The sequence below is a fragment of the Kluyveromyces marxianus genome, chromosome 2 (assembly GCF_001417885.1).
Source record: "Kluyveromyces marxianus DMKU3-1042 DNA, complete genome, chromosome 2".
Classification (NCBI taxonomy): Eukaryota; Fungi; Ascomycota; class Saccharomycetes; order Saccharomycetales; family Saccharomycetaceae; genus Kluyveromyces; species Kluyveromyces marxianus.
Window position 1 is genome coordinate 500,230 of NC_036026.1, and position 21,013 is coordinate 521,242.

The window sequence follows — 21,013 nt, forward strand, 5'->3', positions numbered from 1 at the left end:
AAATAAGAGATGCCAACAAATAGCGGAGAAGTACATCATTCTGTTGATGAACAGGCGATTGCTATGGAGCAGAAGCTTGCTGTTCAGTCAATCCGTGTTTTTTTGCAGTCTAAAACGTCATACGATGTTCTACCGGTTTCGTATAGGCTTATTGTTTTAGATACGTCGTTACTGGTGAAGAAGTCGTTGAACATACTCTTGCAGAACAATGTTGTTTCTGCTCCTTTGTGGGATGCACAAACATCTAGGTTTGCTGGGCTTTTGACTAGTTTGGATTTCATTAACGTGATCCAGTATTACTTCCATAACCCCGACAAGTTTGAACTGGTGGATAAGTTGCAGTTAAATGGGCTTAAGGACATTGAGCGGGCGATTGGGGTGCAGCCTTACGACACGCGATCAATCCATCCGTTCAAGCCTTTGTATGATGCTTGTGTGCAGATGATAGAGTCGCGTTCGCGAAGAATTCCGTTGATCGACCAGGATGAGGAGACGCATAGAGAGATCGTTGTTAGCGTGCTCACGCAGTATCGTATCTTGAAGTTTGTGGCCCTCAATTGTAAGGAAATACGGTACTTGAAGAGGCCATTGCGTGACTTGAACATTATATCCAGAAATAACATCATGAGCTGTCAAATGAGTACACCAGTAATAGACGTGATCCAGCTTTTGACTCTGGCTGGCGGTGTGTCCAGTGTTCCTATTGTGGACGAAAAGGGCAAGTTGATTAATGTGTACGAGGCTGTCGATGTTCTCGGGCTCATTAAAGGTGGTATATACAACGATTTGTCTCTCTCTGTCGGAGAAGCTCTGATGAGAAGAAGTGACGACTTTGAAGGTGTCTTCACATGCACAGAAAACGATAAACTCTCGTCCATTCTAGATTCAGTGAGGAAATCGCGCGTGCATAGATTCTTCGTCGTCGATTCGGAAGGGTTCCTTACCGGTGTGCTAACGTTAAGTGATATCCTTAAGTACATTCTATTCGCCGAAGCATGATAATAAAATAACGGTTAAAAAAAAAAAAAAAAAAAAAGCAGTATATCCTGGTACCATCCCCATCCCCAGCATATGAACCATCTCATCTAACTTAGCTGTCGCTGGCCATCGACACTTTTCTATTTTGAATGATACACGAAGACCATGTCCCATTCTCTCTGTGTTACACCTTCGTAACGCACTTCCAATGTAATATAACTAAGTAAACCCATATATCTATATATATATATATGTGTATATCTACGGTAACTACAGAACCAAATGTCACGAGTCCGCTTGCACTAATTCCAAGAGTAGAAGGAATTGACCAAGTAGGTACCTGGTTCTAAATGCCAACCAGTAGCCTGATTTTTCCTGTTTCACTCCTCTTGCTTCATTTCTTTGCTTGTTCATTCCTATTGATGCATTTCTTGACATAATACATTGGTAAGCAAATATGCTGCAAAAAGGCAACCTTGATATATATAAAGAAGAACCGACAAAGAAGAAGTGAGATGAGTGATGATTATTTTCGTAGTTGAAAGGACTTGGTTTTAAAAGGTTTCAAAAGGGCTGTGAGCCATTGCAGTAATTGACTTAGTTAGGATCTCCTTTGTGAAGAATGGATGGGGAAGATACTAGCTGGGATAGCAAGCCCTGGATGAAGCAAGTGACACTTCGATCCACAATAGTTGGATTGGTGATTGGATCACTAGTTTTGGTGTCCAACTTCCAGTTTGGACTACAAACTGGTTGGGTTTCGATGATGTCTTTACCTAGTGCTCTCTTGGCTTGCGCGATCTTCAAGCAGGTGTGGCCATTGGTGTTTCCAAATGACTCAGAATTTAGCGATGTGGAGAACGTTTATGTGCAAAGTATTGCGGTGGCAGTTGGCACTGGGCCTCTAGCTTACGGATTTGTTGGTGTGGTTCCAGCGATTGAGAAGTTTCTTACCACCGAAGAAAGTGGTGGGACCAGGGTTATGGGTCAAGAGTTTTCTCTTGTAGAATTACTGATTTGGTCATCTGCTTTAGCATTCTTCGGGATATTCTTTGCTGTTCCAATAAGAAAGCAGGTTATCGTGAGAGAGAAGCTCCCATTCCCTAGTGGAAGTGCGACAGCCACTTTGATATCTGTTTTAAATGGTTCCGAGATTTTGCAGGAAGTGAGTCCTAAGGAACTGGTTGCTATGAAGGAAAGGCGGTTGAGGGAATACGCCGAAGTGTTGTGCAACGATACTGATTATGAAGATGATAGTGAAAATAACTGTGAATCTACACCGCTGCTACGGGCAGGTTCAGATCAGATGAATGCGTATGCTTCTGGGGATGCCAATGAAAGTTCAAGTGCAGGTGCAAGTGGAAATGCAGTTACAAATGCAACTGACAACCCTAATCCTGATGCGATTGCTAATCCTGTTCCAAACCAACTTTCGCCTTCTTACTCCAAGGGTGTGCCTACTTATAAGGAAAACGTCAGTATTTTGACGAAGACTTTCTGCGCTTCCGCTTTATACACTGTCACTTCATATTTTGTTCCAGCAGTAAAGTCTATTCCGGTTTTCGGGAACTATGCTGCCAAGGTTTATCTTTGGAGCATTGAACCATCACCAGCATACATAGGTCAAGGTATCATCATGGGTTTGCCTACAGTATCATACATGCTATTGGGTTGTTTTCTAGGCTGGGCAGTCTTGGCTCCCTTATCAAGGCATATGCATTGGGTGGACCCCAATGCCGATGTACATGATTGGGAAAGTGGCTTCCAAGGATGGATCATATGGACCTCACTTTCTATAATGGTAGCTGATAGTGTCGTAGGGTTCATTGTCTTCACCATAAGAACCGTTATCAGATTTGTCTTACTAGACGACAAAATGGAGATGTTTAACAGTGTGTTAGATGACTCCATTCAGTCAATGTTACTCGAAGAAGAAAGAGTTCTCAATGATTCCCGAGGACGGCATGAAAACACTGTTAAATTGGTTAGCACTGAGGTCGATCACGATGTCGATTCCAGGCACTTGGTTACATACACTACGGTGCTCAGCGGGTTGGTCGTTTCTTCACTATTATGTGTCATAATAATGATATACCTATTCGGCATCGATATCATTCCATTATATTCAATAATTACGGCACTTATCATAGCATTGTTCCTCTCTATTCTAGCTGTAAGGGCTTTGGGTGAGACAGACTTGAATCCTGTTAGTGGAATTGGTAAACTATCACAGTTAATTTTTGCTTTGATAATTCCTAGCAATCATAAGGGGAACGTTTTATTGAACCTAGTTGCTGGCGGTGTGGCAGAAGCGGGCGCTCAACAAGCTGGTGATTTGATGCAGGATTTAAAGACAGGGCACCTACTTGGTGCTTCTCCAAAGGCTCAGTTTATTGCACAGTATATTGGTGCAACTTGGTCGATCGTGTTGTCCAGTTTAGTTTACAAATTATACAACAAGATTTACACAATACCGAATCAACAATTTAGAATACCAACGGCCGTTGTTTGGATTGACTGTGCAAGGTTAGTTACCGGGAAAAGCTTGCCCGACAAAGCAATGGAATGCTCGCTTGTATTCGGAATCATATTTGCAATACTATCCTTAGTCAAGAATACTCTTCGGGAAAGAGGCTTCAAATGGCTATTGTGGGTTCCATCTGGTGTTGCTGTCGGTGTTGGGATCTATAATTCACCCAGTTTCACCATTGAGCGTTTCGCTGGTGGTTTGTTGGCCCATATTTGGCTACGAAAGCACAGGGGTAATCCAGATGCGAAGACAAAGATGATAGTATTCAGCTCCGGGCTAGTGTTAGGAGAAGGAATATTTGGAATAGTAAACATGTTCTTTACCAGTATTGGAGTTCCTCACTTCTAATAAAATTAATATATAGTTCCTTTTACATAGTTATTGAATTTTAGACTCAAATCAATACTCATTATTCATTTTCTATTTCTGCTGCTCCGATTGCAGTAGCTGTAACTTCCGTATTTCTCTATATTTTTCATCCTTTGATGACTCAACTCTATTCAAGAAATCTTGTTTTGCTAAGTAACCATCCTTATTATGCAAGTTCAATTCTTCATGAATACCTTCTTTATCAACGTAGGTTGCCCAATCAAGTTTGGACTTTTCTAAAGTTGTAAGTTTAGGCTTCAAAGCACCAGATATGATTTGTTCTAGAATTGGAGGTCGCTTTAGATGTCTTTTCAAAGGAAGCCCGGAATCATTTTTCCCCTGAGGTCTTTTCTGTTGCGATTGCTGCTGTGATTGCTGTTTCTGATCTCCATTGTTGGTAGCCTTCTTATCGTTCTTGAATTTGATACTATTAAGGTATTCTTGTGCAGCTGCACTATGCCGCGGTACCCATTTTTTCTCCTTAATAACTTCTCCTGCAAATACGTATGTTCTTTCAATCAATATTTTAGTTTCTTCCGTTGAATCTGTGACTGAGCCGGCTTCATGATCCATTACTGAGCCATTGAACCTCGCTCTTTCGTAAGCACGCTGCTTCAATTTGGCCCATAAATCGAGAGATCCTTCAGACGTTTCTCCAACATCTAACTTCTCGTACTTATTTTTCAAAGCATCTTGCTCTTCCTGTAACCTTGCTCTTCTAGTCTTGATGAGACCACCACTTTCACTAACAATGCTGTTATACTTCTTCTCTTCTTCATTGTCTTCGTCATTGAATGAGCCATCAGCATCACTGTCTGAATTTTCTGGAGAGCCAATATCTGAACCTTTGATGCTATTAGATGCCGGTAGACCTCCGGTGCTGGTGTCTAGCTCTTTGTTCGGATCAAAATCCTCATCTTCGGATTCGTGGTAACTATCCTCGTCAAATTCTAGACCAGGCAAATCGTCTGTCTTTTTAAGCTCTTCTTTCTCTGGCATAACCTTCTAAGGGAATATCAAACCTATCTCGGCCGTCTAGAATTTATTATTACTGCGGTGCTTCCTGCTAAAGACTCTCTATTGTCTTCACATAGCCTTGTCTTCACAATCCAATAGTTTTCACCTTCAGAATTGTCAAGTTTTAAGAATAAAAGGAAAATAAATCCATATCAATTAGATAGAGATTCGAGATGGAAACATAGAAAGAGAAACCAACAGAGTAACAGAAGCTGATAGAGGCGGTGATCTGAGTATATTTGGTACCTTTTGAATTTAGGAAATAGTATCTGATATGGTGGAAGAAGAACTAGAGACATTGGAACCGGTCTACTCCCCGAATTCGCTAAAAAGGAAGCCAGACCGTGAAAGTCTGGAGGCTGGTATAAAACGAGTTGCATTAGAAGATAATGAATGCGAGAACGAGACTGAGAATGGCTCCAAAGGTGAGGAAATTAGTAATTATATTAACATGCGTATGCTATGTTTGATGAAGCAGGCTTCAAAGGTTGTAGGTGGTAAAGGGGATCGTGTCAATAAAATTAAGGCTGAGACAAACACGCGGATCAATGTGTCAGATAACATCAATGGTGTGATAGAACGTGTGATATTTGTCCGAGGAAAATGCGAGGAGGTTGCTAGAGCGTTTGGAAAAATCGTGAGAGCAATTAATAATGAGAGCGATGATGATTCGAACGAAAAGTCGCTTCCCCTAGTTGTAAATCTGTTAATTCCACACCATTTTATGGGTTGTATTATTGGGAGACAAGGTTCGAGACTTCATGAAATTGAGGACTTGAGTGCAGCAAGGCTAATTGCAAGTCCGCAACAGCTTCCTATGTCGAATGATCGAATTTTGTCATTGACTGGTGTAGCAGACGCGATTCATATTGCGACATACTATATTGGTCAGACTATACTAGAGAATGAGCCAAAATTGAAGAATAAAAAATCAATATTCTACCATCCAGGTCCAATGCATTCAGTCCTGGTTAATAATTACCAAATGTATGTTGTTTACCCCAATGGAGCACCATCAAACACTTCTCTTGCGCCTATCTCTCCAGATGGAATTCCTATATCTGTCCCTGGGGCAGCCCACCAAGAGCACCACCAGTATCATCCAATGGATAAAAGAATGATGAATAGAAGAACAAAGCCAGTCATTACCAAAGCTCCGATGAATGGCTCGCAACGACTAGCTCAACCTTATGCAGATATCATAGAATCGTGCAAGCATGTTAGAATTCCATTGCAGCCATCGTTACATGGTATGTCACCTCATCTAGTTACTCCACAGGAAGTATTCATTGACAATAAGTTCGTGGGAAATGTTATTGGAAAAGGTGGTAAAAATATTCAGCAGATTAAACAGTCTACTGGATGTATGATTAAAATCAACGACCCTGTGGATGGTTTGGAAGAGCGTAAATTGGTGCTGATCGGCACTCCACTAGCTACACAGACAGCTATAATGATGATCAATAATAGAATTGATATGGATAAAAGAAAGAGACAAGAAAGCATGATGGTGATTGAATAAGTGACAGGAACGCTTTTGTATTATTAGACCTCTACGTCATGCAAGTAAAACTCGAAATAGATTCAGAATTAGAATTAGAATTAGAATTAGAATTAGAAGTAAAATAAGTATCTTCCAAGTCTCAATATAAATAGACTTTCACAGCGTGTGATTTTATATTGTACTAGTCTTGTTGTACGCATATGATACCGGACCTTTCTCTATATTTCCCTCTTTCAATATATCGGTTAAGCAAAACAATTATGAAGATTTAACCTAATAGTTAAGTATTGTAGTTTTAGAGAGAAAAGAGAAAGAATATAAAAGTAAAAGAGCAACCAGTCGTCCTGTGAAGCAACCATTTGGAAACATAAGACACCTCAAGATGGAACCCTCAGAAGATCCATGGGTTCTGGTGTCATCTTTTGTTAAGCTTCCTCCGGATTTTGAGGTAAACAGAGATTCGGTGAACATTATAGACATCTCATCACCTGAATTCGACCGTGTAAAGAACCAGATATCAAACGCGGATGTTGTATTGAAGCATCTCCTGCGACGTGGGCAACAGAATATTCTACTAGAACGTTATTTCCAAGATGGTTGGGTACGATGGGATCTACAAAAGCTTCCAGTTCTGGATAACGTTGGTCATGGCATTCCTAATTACAAAAGACAAGCGAGCAACCATTATGACTTTAAAACATTGGACGAATGGTCTCAGTTGAAAATTGAAGCTATTTTTCCCTATTGGAAGGAAGATGAGCATCGAATTCCAGACGGTGATCTATACGAACAGTTACCACTAATCATGAAGCCTCCGAAATTATCGAATAGAACAGAAGACAAATCAATGGAAAAAGATCCAGTAGCATATGTGAAGAAGAAGTATTACGAAATACTGTATTCGCTTAATATACCCCTAGCACACTTTGTGAAGTCAAAACTATCTAGAACCAAAGTTTTATGCAAACAACAAGGAAGTGAATATAAGGACGTTTTGAGATCAGTTTTAGTCGACCTATCAGGTTTCGACACCCGATATACTGTCGATCATAATGGACTGCTTAACTATGATGATATCCCTGAAGAATGTAAAACATTCCGCAAAGAAATCATTCAAGAAACGCTTAATGTTGACAACAATGTATTATCAAAGAATAAAGACGTTACCACGGACATTGCCAGTATATTAAAGGTAAGAGATATCAAGCTACAAATCATAATTCTACTAGAAATTATATCAGAAAATAATTTGGATGGATCGATGAAACAATATGAAGCAAATTATGAGAATAAACTTAGCGAACGATCTCTAAATATGGTCACTGCAGTAACAAGGTTTTCTAGGAGAAGGAAAAAATCTAAGGCAGATGCTCCTAAAATAGCAAAAGCAACATCAGCGGTTGATTATTGCCAACATATGGATATCCTTCTAGATAAACTAGGAATTGCAGAAGCGTTAATATCGACAGAAATATCAATGCAATCGGAACAACCCCCAGCTAACAAGTCCATTCACGAGTATAAACGCGGAATAGTTGATAAAAATAAAGAAATGTCATCAAAAGGGTTCTTGGGTTACGTTGTGATACCGTACTGGTATAAAAAACTGCCGTTTGTTGTTACATTCATTTCTAATAAGATAAAAGGACCAAGAATTGAGAATAAGGTACCGAAGGGCAACAACAGCAGCAATTCAGCTTCCAATTATAATCAATTAAGGTCAAGTTCAGTTACCTCTAACACTAGTGATCGAAGTACGTCCCCTCAAGTCCCACCATTATTGCGTACGAGAACGAACTCTAATTTGATAGACTTTTTAGAAGGGGAAACAACGAAGAAAAAACCAACTCTTGCATCCAGATCATCATCTGATATTAAACTCAATCATCTTGAAAAACGACAGATGTCTGTTCAAGACTTATCTTTGGATGAAATAATGAAACAAAAACAGCAAGTACTTCAAGAGTTTAGTGCAGTTAGGTCTGTTTTAGTTAACGGTAAATCGGTAAGTTTCACTCAATCGCACAGCAATTCATTTCAAAGAGTTGGTAAGCGCAAGATTGATAGCACAACGTTACCTAAAACAGATGAGAAATCTGAAGACGATATTCATGTTACAGCCACTCCAATGAAACCAGATGAAGAAATAAAAATTTCTCCCATTTTCGTGGCTTCGCCAGCTGTTGCCAACACTAACATGAAGTCTCCAGTAAAGGAATCGCCAATAAAGAATAAACCCAAAAGAGTGCGTAGAAGGTTATTTGCTCCATAAGTAACTAAGTCATTTTATTATTACTATTATATATATATATATATATTCTTACGTTTTTCTCTGCCACTAAGTGGCTGATAGACTACTGAAATAAAAGCTCATAGCTCACCAAAGAAAATAGCATCATATAACTTCCTGGCATCTTCTTTTTCCAATATAATGTTTGATACGGTAATACCACACCTCTCTTTCAACCTTGTCTTTTCTTCTTCAGTTATTTCGTCTTTAGAATCGTATGAAGATGGGAGGTCTGATTTCAAGTTTTCTAGCGTTGTTACTATTAGATTTGCCAGAAGTTTGATTTCGAGCTCAGTCAAGTTTTTACCCTTCTTAACGCTTTCGGATGGACTCGAATCGTATTCTTCAAATACAAGCTTTGACCAGTTTTGTAAATTTCCAAGGAAGAACCTGATGGTTTCGTTTCCTAGGACTGAAACACCTCTTATACAACCATAGTAGGTTCCGAACGATCTGTTTATGTCCAAAAATGTCTTTAAGAGAGTTCTAGTGACTCTAGGCTTTAATGATTTGTGTACCTTTGGGAATTTCTTTAAAACGTGAAGTAGCAAAGAGCTGGCGAAATCACGCACAGCATTTGTTTTCTCTAGGAAATCTTTCTTATTTTGTTCATCTGATTTTTTATCCTCAGTAGCACTCTTAGACCCGTTACCGCCAAGTCTTTTCGCTAGCAAAAGTGTTAGAATAGAAGGCATCAAGGAGTGGATGTAAGGATCCAAAAAGACAGATTGATTACTCAATAATGAGTAGATCATTTCCAACATGGTTGTGAGCAATTCCAAATCCTCCAAGTGGTGAGTGATTTGTTCAGCAATAAATTGAATGAAGTACGGCACTAGTTGATGCAATCCTGTATCGGATTTCAACGATGTTAAAGCAGCGGCCTTCATACGTTGGGCATTAGTATCGTCATCTTTATTCGTTAGAGCACTAACAATTTTCTCAAAGTAGATTTGAAGTTCTTTTGATAAGACATGCTTAACCAATGGTTTTGCCTCATTAGCTGCACCAGGTTTAACCTGGGTAGCAACGGTCCTGTTGGCAGTGTTCTGTCTTTCTTCGTCGTCAGTGGTTTGTAACGAAGTTTGCACAGAATTTTCGTTCAACGGAGAAACGATAGCACCCCGTTGTAGCGGTACCTGACTTAACCTTAGCTCGTTTATATTTGGATTTTGTGGGATAGCAGGCTGGATTCCTTCCACTGCAAGCCAGTGAGCAGTAAATGTTGGAAGCCTAGGCACTTCTGGCAATGGCGTATTGATTAACTTCTCGAAATCAACTTCTTCATCGTCCAAATAGTACAATGTCTGTCCATTCACATTGTCCAGCTTATTAAACTTAATGGCTTCATCTCTACTAGAACCTTCCTCAAATCCATACAATGGTTCCACATTGAGCACTCTCAACGCTTTGGCTACATCGCTCGTGGTTAGTGTGGATCTCTTACTGTGTCTTTTAAACTTCACTGCCTGTTCTACAATCTCCAAAATCCGATACTCCACATCCATAGCCAACGATCTCAACACATCCTCATTAATATTTGCAATCCCGAGGCTGTCTGCAACATCTTTGACCGTATCATGCGGCGACCAAATCGTGTAGGACTGCTGCTGTTGCTGTTGTTGTTGTTGCTGTTGTGACATGTTTCTATATGTTTTCAAGCCAGCAAATCAAAGAATTGAAGTTACAAAATTATATTATTGTGTTATTCCTCCCTTAAAGTCCCTTAATCACGTCTACTTGTGCTCTTTTCCTTCAATTCTTCTTCTTCATTTGTATGTTTGAATATAAAGAAGCTTTGGTTTGGTTTTTTTTTTTAATATAACTTGTTGATATATCAAGAAAACACCAAGATGAGCAAGAACAATAGCAATACACAAGACAAAACTAAACAACACCACATCTTCCAGGGCAGGTTCACGGGGAATTGAGTGTGCAAAATGTCTTCGGAAATGACGCCTTTACAGAAAAGCGTGCTTGAAAGGTACCAATCACTAGCGGAGTCGCTACGAGAATTGAAGGAAACGCTTTCTGATCTAAACAATACTCATGAGAATTCGAAACCGGAAGAAATCTTGCAAGAAATGCGAGAAATTGAGGTGAAGATATCGCTAGTCAGTACCCTAATGAAGGGGGCTGTTTATTCGCTTGTGCTGCAGCGGTGGGCTGATAAAAATCCGCAGGTATGACGTTATGTATATGTGTGTTTACTCTAGCAAGTTTAGGTTGTATTATACTAAATCAAATCATTATTAGACATGACTATATAGAAAAGAGGGTTTACAACTTGTAAATGACGAGCTTCCCGTCCAATGCCACGGAGGAAACCTTTGTGACGTTATTGTTGGACTCAGCGTATGGGGACAACTCGGTGATGGCGTTTTCGTGAGTGGATTTCTCCTCGTGTTGGCTGACCTTACCCTTCAAGTCAAGTTCCTTGAACTTTCTCAAAGCAGACATACCGAAGTTTGCGTTTTCGTCTTCATCAGCATCATCTGAGCCGATGGCCGGGGTTCTGACAGGGGCCTTGGCAGGAGCGTCCAAGATCTTGGATAGCTTCCAGCCGTTGGAACCCTCGCTGAACAAGACTGGGTGGTTGGAGAAACCAGCAGCCAAGATTTCGTGATCGTTGATCCAGCATAACGTCTTGAATGGGAGACCTTCAGGGTTGTCGATAGAGTATTGGGAGTCGGTATAGTCCACAATGGTTAAGGAGCCATCATGTGCTACATATGCAACGTGGTCGATGGACGATCTCCACTTGATGTCGTGGATCCAAGCTCCCTGGTACCATTCTCTGACCAGAGAACCGAATGGGAACTTTTCACCCCAAGGCGAAGAAGCAACTTGTTCCTTGCTGTCAAGACCCTTGATGAAACCAGAAAATACACGGGCATACCCATCGGTACCACCACAGGCCAAGAGAACGCTATTTGCGTGCCATGATAGAGCATTGATGGTCGACTTGATTGGCTTCTTGATGTGCTTCGAAACCCACCAGTCGTTCTCTTGCTCGTAATAACACACAGCAATGATCCTGGCACTGGACCCAACAGCAAACTTGTACCCAGTGGATGCCCATGAAACACAGGTAGCTGCACGGTTGATTCTCAACAACACCAACGTAGGCTTGTAAGTTCCATTCGACAATGGCTCCCACACAATCGCATTTCTGTCTTGGGAACAGGTCACAATACGTCCATGCACAGAAATATCAACAGCAGTAACTGTTTTATCGTGGTCTGGCAAAACTGCAACTAACTGAGGCTGCTTAGAGGCCCCAATCTTGTAAACATAACAGTCAGTGTCATATGTAATGGCTAACAAGCTTCTATCAGTGTTGAAGCAGTGCGAGTAGATTGGTCCCTTGACCAACTTGAATTGAGCAGCGATATCAGACATTAGGAGACTCTCGACTAATGACTATGGATTGGTGTACGAATAAGCTAAAACAGTGCTTACACTAGGGTGTTATTTCTCTTTCCTTTCACTTGAAATGTACTATGTGGAATATCAATTGGTTATTAAGCCTATAATATATTAAGGTAGACATATTTTTTATATTAATAGTATTGAAAAGTCGTAGTGCCCCTATATTGAAGAAGAAGGCTCGAGTGAAAAAGAGTCCAACTTCAGTGCACTTCCTCTGGTATGTGGGCAATAATTTGAGGCGGGGTTACGTGACCAACCACCTTGATGCCATTACACCTTTGGTACACGCTGGTCACAGCTTCGAGGCCCTTTGCGTGAAGCTGTTGCGTCTAAGCAGGTACTAACTATTGGGTAAAATAAACTGATAGTCACGTGATTATATTTCTTTTTGAAAAATTTCAGCTCATCGCTCATCGCTCATCACTCATCTAATGTTATAATACTTGAGATGAGCTACATTACCGATGAGTTTGGGAAGGAGAAGCTGTGTTTGATACTGAGGTGGTGTGTTAGTGTTGAATAGTGAAGCAAAAGGAGTCAGCAACAATGCGTGTGTTAGTAGCAAGCGATGATAGTGGTTCTTTGAAAGAAATAGTGTTCAACAAGGGCACGAATACGTCAGTTCAAACTGCATTGCAGCCGTTCCATCTTGACATGCACTTGTCACAAGGTTTGGGCAACAGGGTGGATAAGATGTGGCAGGTTGGCAAGCTGGGATATGTTGTTGCTAGACACAGTGGTAGTTTGGAACTTATTTCTGGCAAAAGGGTTGCGAAGGCTGTTGATGAAAGCATGAGTCCTAAGTACGATGTGTCTGAATTTGAGGTTAAGGACATAATAAGCGGGCTATTCAAGCAGGAGGTGCTAGATAAACTTAGTAGCAAGTCTAAGAAGCGCACGAAGATTGAGGATCAATTTGTGGATCTCTATGCGTTGCCAAACAAGAAGAATACGCTATTGGCTGCAACGAAGTCTGGTCAGATTATTGTGTTCAAAGTGGACGTGAAGGCATGGAAGCTATCTGTGCTGGCCAAACACGAAGTAAAAGCACCTGTTGAGTTTTTGGTGCTCAATGACTTGTTGGAGGACAAGGAGAAGTACACCCTGGCGTATGGTGGTGAGGAAAACTTGGTGAAGTTGATTGAGATGTCGTCGGACTTGAAGACAGTTTCTCAAGTGTGGGCAGCCAAAAATGTTCCTTTCGATAAGATTGGTTTGAGAGTTCCTGCATGGGACATGGCACTCAGATTTATTGCATCGGAAAAGGAAGGGGTGTTCCAGATGTTAACGGTCACGAAATATGCACAATACAGAAAGTACTCCACGGATGCAGAAGATTGCAGGCCTATACAATCCGTAGACCTGCTACCTAAGGGTGAGCAATTGGCGTACTGTAAGATTCTTGGCAAGACGTCTGCTTTGGGAAACTCTGTGTGTTCGAACTTTGATGACATAGAGTTCTTGACTGCTGACTCTAGAAGAGACGTTTACCAGTTTAATGGGAAGGGCCGTCTGCTAAGAAAAATTGGTAAGGGTGATATCACCGGTTTTGCAAGTTGCGTGACTGTTACTGACAAATATATATTGCAAGGAGGTTTAGACAGGTATTTCCGTGTATTTGGTTTATCTGATTACAAGCTTCTGGCGAAGATCTTCACTGGTGGTAAGATATCAGATATCCTTCTCTTAGAAGAGGAAGACTTGGAACTACCATTGAGCGAAAAGGAACTGAAACAAAAGAAGAAGAAGTTGGCCAAAAGAAAGTTCACAGAAGACGAGGAAGAGGCGGAAAACGAAGAGCTTTGGAAAAAATTGACCGCTAAGAAGAAAAAGTCTGAGAAATAAATTTAGCATATATACTCAATCATATATATATATATATATATATATATATATATTATATTTTAAAAAATTGTTAACCCTAGCATCAAAATTAAGGTCCGCCGCTTCTTGCCAACTTTTTGTCATGGCCTGCCTTCCTATTATGGTTTGCGCGGCTTGATTTATTCTTTTCATTTCTTGCATTTTTCCTCTTTTGTTGCTCTTTTGATACTGGTTGATTAGGTTTGTTGCCAGTCTTAGACTTTCCGCCTGGTTTTTCGTCTTTGGATTCTTCCTCCTCATTTTCAGTATCCGCGTCTTCGATTCTGGTGTTGTTATAGTTTTTGTTCTTCTTTCCCTGGCGAACGTTACCTTTAAAGATATATTTTTCTTCAAGCAATTGCGCTCTCTTAGGACTCTTCTCAATCATTCTGGACCACCCTTCAATCTGTTCATCAGACCACCCGGTTTGTTTTTTCATATCGGAACGTTGTTTAGATCCTCTTTTCTGTCGAGTAAATAGCACTTTATCTCTCTTCAACAATTCCCATAAATAACCTTCGATTTGATCATACTTCGACGTTGTTTCTGGTTGATGTGTCTCTTCTTCATTATTTCCCGTTGATTTAGTGCCAATATCAATACTAACACGACTAGAACTGGCTTGTTTGACCTCAGCCTCATCGTATGTATCGTCCCTTTCGTCTTCTGTTGCATCATATAAGAGAGCCAATGCTCTCGAGAGTGTTTTGTTCCTGATAGAGTCTGGAACATCGTTTACCGGGAAAGATATTTCCTTTTTAACGATTTTATCTTGTGGAGTAATTGTCGGTAGTGCTGTTTTCTTTCTTTGGTGTTCTTGTGCAGAAATCTCGTATGGCTTTGATTGATCTTGGTGTTGTTGTTGTTCAATATCCTGCTCTTGCTGCACTGTTTCTTCGTCCTCTAATGAATCAATAATGGATGGGTTCTCGAAAAGGTTGTTAATAATAATTTCTGTATTATTATCGTAACGTAACAACAACTGTGTAATTTGATGAGTATTAAGATCAGGGAAAAGTTCCTTGATCATGCTCAATTTCGATTCATCAACTGCGTTTAGCTTAACAGAGGCTTTGGAATGTGACTGAGATTCAGAGTCATCGCTTTCCAGAACATCTATAAATCCTATCTTCGATTTGATCATCGGTACTCTCTTCTGAAACTCTGGATCTATCAAGAGTGATCCCAAAAGAGGGTACATCGAAAGCGTTTGTAAATTAGTCACACCCATCTCTTTCAATAAATCAGCGAGGTTGCCCACACTACATGATAAGTAACTCAAGACTCCTAACTTCTTACCCCAGTCAGAAAGGTAACTACCGGGCTCTTTTCCATACATAGACTCGAGAGTATCGACCCATTTTGTGCTGACAAAATTATCTGCGAAAGTATTCTTTGATGGTGGCCCAGCATTCAAGAGAAGCTCTAATGTTTTCAAGTCAACCCTGCTAAACTTATTGGCCTCAATCAGATTTCTTATGTGTTGCTGTATCTGGTAAGTCCGATCTAGCTGTGCTTTCTGTGTGTTGATTGTAGGTTTCAACGATCCATCTACTAGTTTTCTCACGGTATATGGGTTTTGCGCAACGTAGACTCTTACTATATCCCATAGCGTTTCCGTACTAATCTGTAGATACAACAATCCACAACTCTTGATCAATTGAAACATATATGCCCGCAAAAGTCTAAGCTGCTCCAACACTTCACTATTCATTCCCAATGACAACAACTTACCTTCCTCATCGCTCATCTCATGCAAGTATGCCCTCGTGAAAACGCACAAATGATCATAAGTTTGATCACTTATAAAGTCAAGATTATCACCATGCAATAGATACCTTATATGACTAACGTATACCTCCAGTAAGTGCAACCAGATTACCGGGTCCTTTTCGATCATTGCTGCCCGAAGTTTAAAAGGCGGAAACTTAACGATTGGAAGTGATACTTTCTCCCTTCCGTTCACCTCAATCACTCTCTGATATCTCCTCATAGTTGTCATATTTGCTATATTCTCTGAATGATTGGGTAACTGGTCTTCTTGAGTCTGTGACTCCCTCTTCAGTTCTTAGTCACATCTCTTCTTTATGTTCAAAACCGATAGTTAGATTCTTTTCATATATTAAGAATCATGTGCGGTAGATAACAGTTTTACATTGTCGAAACTACAAAAGGTCAAGACCGAAGATACTAAAGAGACCGAAGAGAAGTACCAATAAGTACTTATAGAGACTGATGTCTAAGTTCTATGACTTACCGGGATCGCATCTGCCGGCAGGTTCAGAATCATCGCCGTTATTGACCAGAAGAAAGAGTTTGACGTACTTTCGATACCGTGATACTCCAGTCGGAGAGCAAAAATCATCTAAATATGACTTAGAGAACCCGCATAGAAACAAGTTGGGCACTTTCAACGGGGTGTTTGTGCCCACAGCACTTAATGTGCTTTCGATCTTGATGTTTTTGAGATTTGGATTCATCATAGGACAGATGGGTATTTTAGGGACGTTCTTCCTATTGGGCATTTCTTTTTTGATTGACCTGTTAACGACTTTGAGTATATCTGCCATCAGTACTAACGGTATCGTGAGGGGTGGTGGTGCCTACTATATGATTTCAAGATGTTTAGGACCAGAATTTGGTGGTTCTATTGGGCTGATTTTTTTTGTAGGTCAAATATTGAACAGTGGTATGAACATTGTTGGTATAGTGGAACCATTATTGTACAATTTTGGTGCTACTGACGGAGTTTTAGCCCAGGTACTTCCGGAAGGTCACTGGTATGAGTTTTTGTATTCTACTGTGCTACTTCTAATGTGTCTTGGTGTTGCATTAGTTGGTTCTCAGACCGTTTCGCGTGCTGGTAACGTGCTTTTCTGGTTGCTATTAGCCTCCACTATATCTATTCCTGTGTCAGTGATGTTTGTGAAACCATTTGAATTCAACGGCATTATATATACTGGCCCCTCTTTTGCTGTTTTGAAGCAGAATCTCTACCCTAAGTTCACCAAGGGCGCCGCTGGTTCTCTCATGAAGGGAAAAGAGACGTTTAATGATTTGTTTGGTATTTTCTTTCCAGCCACTGCAGGTATATTTGCTGGTGCAGGAATGTCAAGCGAATTGCGCAAGCCTTCAAAATCTATCCCAAAGGGTACTTTATGGGGTCTCTTACTAACTTTTGTGTGCTATTCCTCCGTTATTCTTTCCCTTGGATGTTCAGTTCCTAGAGCATCATTGCATGAAGATGTGCAAATCATACAAACCGTGTCCGGTTTCCAAAGTATTATTCTTGTCGGTGAGTTATCCACATCAGTCTTCTCTGTCATAGTTGGTATGGTAGGTGCCGCTTACGTGCTAGAAGCAATTTCAAAAGATAATATCCTACCAGGAATTTCAATTTTTGGGGAAAAACCAACACTATGCTTGCTTTCATCATGGTTCTTGACCCAACTTTGTTTGTTTTCCGATGTGAATAACATCGCTACCTTTATTACAATGACTTTTCTTATGACTTTTATTGTTATGAACATGGCCTGTTTCTTATTGGAAATATCGTCCGCTCCTAATTTTAGACCATCTTTTAAATGGTTCAATAGGTACACCGCTCTGCTTGGAGCGATATTGGCTATACTTGCCATGTACGTTGTCGATAATGTTTCTGCTTCTGCTGTTATCTCATTTTTATGTTTGTTGTTTGTTATTATTCATTACTTCTGTCCTCCTAAGCCATGGGGAGATGTTTCACAGTCTTTAATTTATCACCAAGTGCGGAAGTATTTGTTAAGGTTAAAACAAGATAACGTCAAATATTGGAGGCCGCAGGTACTACTTTTAGTTGATAATCCACGAACAAGTTGGAATTTGATTAAGTTTTGTAACCATTTGAAGAAAGGTGGTTTGTATATATTGGGCCATGTTACAGTAGCAGCTGATTTCCAATCAGAGTACCAAGAGTTAAATAAACAAGTGAGAGCATGGATGAACATCAGAGATATGGCTGGAATCAAAGCCTTTGTGCAAATTGGGATGGGTCCAACATTGGCGTGGGGTATTAGAAATGTCTTCATGGGATCCGGTCTAGGTGGAATGAAACCTAATATCACTGTTATAGGGTTTTTTGATTTAAAGAACTATTTGAATAACAAAGTCCCACAGAGGACAGGTACTCCTAGTCCGTTAAGAGATGATATATATTTGAAAGCAACCAAAAACAATGATCGTATTTCTATAGACATACCTTCTAATCCCGGATTTGCTTCTTTACCTACTGATGAATGTAAGAATGAAGAAAAAGTAAAACTTCAACAATGGGTTCAAGTAATTGAAGACCTTTCTTTAATGAGAAGTAATATAGCTATTGCTTATGGCTTCAAAAATCTTCAGCTTCCAAAAAAGAATGAAACAAGAGAGCATAAAGGTTATATTGACTTATATCCTATTCAAATGTCGGCAACAATCGTGAATGAAAACTCTTCAGGTGAAGTTACAACCACGAATTTTGACACATACACTCTTATCTTACAATTAGGTGCCATACTAACAACCGTTCCAGACTGGCACAAAACTCATCAAATACGTGTGATCGTATTTGTAGAGAATGAAACAGAACGTTCTGATGAAAGGAAGAGAATTGAAAACTTGTTATCAGTTCTAAGAATTGAAGCAGAAGTTCTTGTTTTATCCTTAGATCAATTCCGGGTTTATAATACTATTGTTAAAGGCGATCCGATTTCAAAGCAATACGTTGATGATGCACTTAAGGAGGACGATTGGTGGAACGAATTGACAGAAGAACGAACAAGACAACATCCGATCCGTAAATTTACTTCGACAGAGCCCACAAGTGTCAAAATTGATGGTAACCATTTAGAAAAAAGGTACGATGTCTCAAAACTACAAAGACTCGGGGTGTCTTTAACTATGACATCTAGTATGCCGGCAACCGATATGCCTTCAAATGAGTCTGAATATGAGTCGGACTACGTTGCAGATACATATGGATCTACATCGACACTCTTGAATACCCCCGGCCAGAATAATAATAACTTGCATCCTGTCAGATCTATGAGATTGAGGGATGACGCATCGGTTAGAACTTCCCGACCAGTATTTTCAAGTAAAGCTATGCCAAAAACAAAAGTTATTGAGGAGGCAACAGGTGAACAGCCCACGTTGGTGCCCGTTGTAGATAATTCTACTAATGGAAAACTAAGGCCCATTTTACACCCACTATCTCCATGTCAGTCTTCGTCAGATGTTATTGAGGATACTGACGAACTAACTTTCAATCAATTATCGAGTAGGGCTCAACATCTTGTGTTGCATGATATGATGTCACAAGTTTCTTCAAAATCTAAATTATTACTCTCAACATTGCCATTACCACCTCTTGGAACTCACAAAAGTGAGCATGCAAGTCTAGAGTACGTGCAGAATATCGATTTATGGTTAGATGGCTTGCCCCCTACTATTTTAATCAACTCGCAGTCTATGACCGTCACAACTGCATTATAGTGCATATGTACATGATTTTCACCATCTTTTACTCAGTTAATATCATTTGCTTTCCTACTGTTATAGAATATACCCATTTTGGATATGTAATTCTTATATATATATATACAATTATGCATGGGCCTCCAAGTGAATTATTCTTGATATTCTCTTACCTTACGGAATGCAAATGTCGTGTAGAAATAGGCAGCAGGTTCCTTCTCTACACCTTCGACACCATATCTTCCGTCAGATCTTTTTAAGCCTTCTCTCATTCTAGGCGAAAATCTATTTACCCAAGCAGGGATTTCCTCGACAAAAAACTCGTTGAAACCTTTCTGCAGTTCTAGCTCCATTCCATACTCGTCTGCCAAACTTCTGAAACTTTCAAATGGAATGACATATTCGGGAACGTTATCAATTGCATCCTCTAACCAAAAAGTATACATCTGGCCAAAAGGAGACGGAAATTCATTGTCATTCTTCTGGTATTCGTTGTTTGCAAAAGTGACTTTATAAATTGGATTCCCCCAGGAGGGCTTTTCTACAGTTTCGGGAATCTTATTCATTTTGTACCTAATGAATTCTGAATCTGGAATAGTACCAAAGAAGTACCCTCCCATCTTCAACGACTTCGTGACGTTCAATAACATCCTGCGGGCCTTTTCTTCAGTTTCAAAAGCATAATGAAGTGCAAATTGACAAGACACGACGTCACATGGGAATCTACATTCTGGGAATGGTTCGACAGCAACACCCAAGGACTCTCCAAAACAATCACCAGTGATCAAAATGACCTGATAATCAAGGTTCTTCATGGAGTGATAACGTTTCAAAGCTTCTGTAATAGAGGCATTAGATATATCAATACCAATAAACTGAGAAATACCAGCAGCACCATATTTCCTCAAATCACCACCTTTACCACAAGCAAGTTCTAAAACAACATCTCCTGGTCTCGTGAATTTGTCAATTAGCATATACTTTATAGCATTGTTGAAGTTCCTAAGCTTGATAATAGGAGAGTAGTTTCTATTATGTTTCTTGGAGATAAAAGTACGCTCATTATAATGTTCCCTAACAACCTGATCTACATTCACAATCCTATTGGCAGTCATCTCAATGTCGTGATGCTTCAATTGTTCCTCAATAGTTTTCTGTAGTCTCTGTTTCTTTTTTCTCTCTTCTAAATCATACCTTTGATGCTTCCTGTTCCGGGCTTTGTTTACTTTATCTTCCTCATCCTTGCCATCTATATTGCCAGGTGGTGTAGGTGCCTGTTTACTTACCTCCTGGATCGTGCTTTGACCTTCATTTTCCATCCGCTTTTCTGCTTCTTTCTGTCTCAAGAGAGAGCCGTATTGCTCATCATATTGCTCTTGAGACATCCATACTGGCTTCTCCGGTAATAGCACCATATTATAACAAGCTAGCGCAGTAGCTATGTTATGTAGTGGAACGTTAGTTGATGACTTTCTGTCTATCTATTATAACCTTTTCTTAGAAATTGTATAGATAGAATAAGGTTTAAGCTATA

The 21,013-nt window shown here is 40.0% G+C and overlaps 12 protein-coding genes across 12 annotated transcripts; 7 read left to right on the plus strand and 5 right to left on the minus strand.

The window, feature by feature from the left end:
• Positions 1-9: 9 nt before the first annotated feature.
• Positions 10-999, plus strand: SNF4 (AMP-activated serine/threonine-protein kinase regulatory subunit SNF4; the record flags this gene model as incomplete). The annotated part of the gene is made up of 1 exon (XM_022817831.1): positions 10-999. One exon carries the CDS (start codon positions 10-12, stop codon positions 997-999), a length of 990 nt encoding a protein of 329 aa, XP_022674558.1.
• A 601-nt stretch (positions 1,000-1,600) lies between these two features.
• Positions 1,601-3,856, plus strand: KLMA_20226 (uncharacterized protein; the record flags this gene model as incomplete). Its single annotated transcript, XM_022817832.1, has 1 exon — positions 1,601-3,856. One exon carries the CDS (start codon positions 1,601-1,603, stop codon positions 3,854-3,856), a length of 2,256 nt encoding a protein of 751 aa, XP_022674559.1.
• A 72-nt stretch (positions 3,857-3,928) lies between these two features.
• SWC5 (Swc5p) lies at positions 3,929-4,876 on the minus strand (the record flags this gene model as incomplete). Its single annotated transcript, XM_022817833.1, has 1 exon — positions 3,929-4,876. The coding sequence occupies one exon, from the start codon at positions 4,874-4,876 to the stop codon at positions 3,929-3,931; it is 948 nt and encodes a 315-aa protein (XP_022674560.1).
• A 292-nt stretch (positions 4,877-5,168) lies between these two features.
• PBP2 (telomere maintenance protein PBP2) lies at positions 5,169-6,416 on the plus strand (the record flags this gene model as incomplete). Its single annotated transcript, XM_022817834.1, has 1 exon — positions 5,169-6,416. The coding sequence occupies one exon, from the start codon at positions 5,169-5,171 to the stop codon at positions 6,414-6,416; it is 1,248 nt and encodes a 415-aa protein (XP_022674561.1).
• Positions 6,417-6,780: 364 nt separating this feature from the next.
• Positions 6,781-8,670, plus strand: SLD3 (Sld3p; the record flags this gene model as incomplete). Its single annotated transcript, XM_022817835.1, has 1 exon — positions 6,781-8,670. One exon carries the CDS (start codon positions 6,781-6,783, stop codon positions 8,668-8,670), a length of 1,890 nt encoding a protein of 629 aa, XP_022674562.1.
• Positions 8,671-8,768: 98 nt separating this feature from the next.
• On the minus strand, positions 8,769-10,331 carry TAF6 (TATA-binding protein-associated factor TAF6; the record flags this gene model as incomplete). The annotated part of the gene is made up of 1 exon (XM_022817836.1): positions 8,769-10,331. One exon carries the CDS (start codon positions 10,329-10,331, stop codon positions 8,769-8,771), a length of 1,563 nt encoding a protein of 520 aa, XP_022674563.1.
• Positions 10,332-10,628: 297 nt separating this feature from the next.
• On the plus strand, positions 10,629-10,877 carry DAD3 (Dad3p; the record flags this gene model as incomplete). The annotated part of the gene is made up of 1 exon (XM_022817837.1): positions 10,629-10,877. The coding sequence occupies one exon, from the start codon at positions 10,629-10,631 to the stop codon at positions 10,875-10,877; it is 249 nt and encodes an 82-aa protein (XP_022674564.1).
• A 91-nt stretch (positions 10,878-10,968) lies between these two features.
• On the minus strand, positions 10,969-12,090 carry ARC40 (Arc40p; the record flags this gene model as incomplete). The annotated part of the gene is made up of 1 exon (XM_022817838.1): positions 10,969-12,090. One exon carries the CDS (start codon positions 12,088-12,090, stop codon positions 10,969-10,971), a length of 1,122 nt encoding a protein of 373 aa, XP_022674565.1.
• Positions 12,091-12,666: 576 nt separating this feature from the next.
• On the plus strand, positions 12,667-13,965 carry NSA1 (ribosome biosynthesis protein NSA1; the record flags this gene model as incomplete). The annotated part of the gene is made up of 1 exon (XM_022817839.1): positions 12,667-13,965. One exon carries the CDS (start codon positions 12,667-12,669, stop codon positions 13,963-13,965), a length of 1,299 nt encoding a protein of 432 aa, XP_022674566.1.
• Positions 13,966-14,053: 88 nt separating this feature from the next.
• Positions 14,054-15,985, minus strand: CUE3 (Cue3p; the record flags this gene model as incomplete). The annotated part of the gene is made up of 1 exon (XM_022817840.1): positions 14,054-15,985. One exon carries the CDS (start codon positions 15,983-15,985, stop codon positions 14,054-14,056), a length of 1,932 nt encoding a protein of 643 aa, XP_022674567.1.
• A 233-nt stretch (positions 15,986-16,218) lies between these two features.
• Positions 16,219-19,497, plus strand: VHC1 (Vhc1p; the record flags this gene model as incomplete). Its single annotated transcript, XM_022817842.1, has 1 exon — positions 16,219-19,497. One exon carries the CDS (start codon positions 16,219-16,221, stop codon positions 19,495-19,497), a length of 3,279 nt encoding a protein of 1,092 aa, XP_022674568.1.
• Positions 19,498-19,631: 134 nt separating this feature from the next.
• ABD1 (mRNA (guanine-N7)-methyltransferase) lies at positions 19,632-20,894 on the minus strand (the record flags this gene model as incomplete). The annotated part of the gene is made up of 1 exon (XM_022817843.1): positions 19,632-20,894. One exon carries the CDS (start codon positions 20,892-20,894, stop codon positions 19,632-19,634), a length of 1,263 nt encoding a protein of 420 aa, XP_022674569.1.
• Positions 20,895-21,013: the final 119 nt, after the last annotated feature.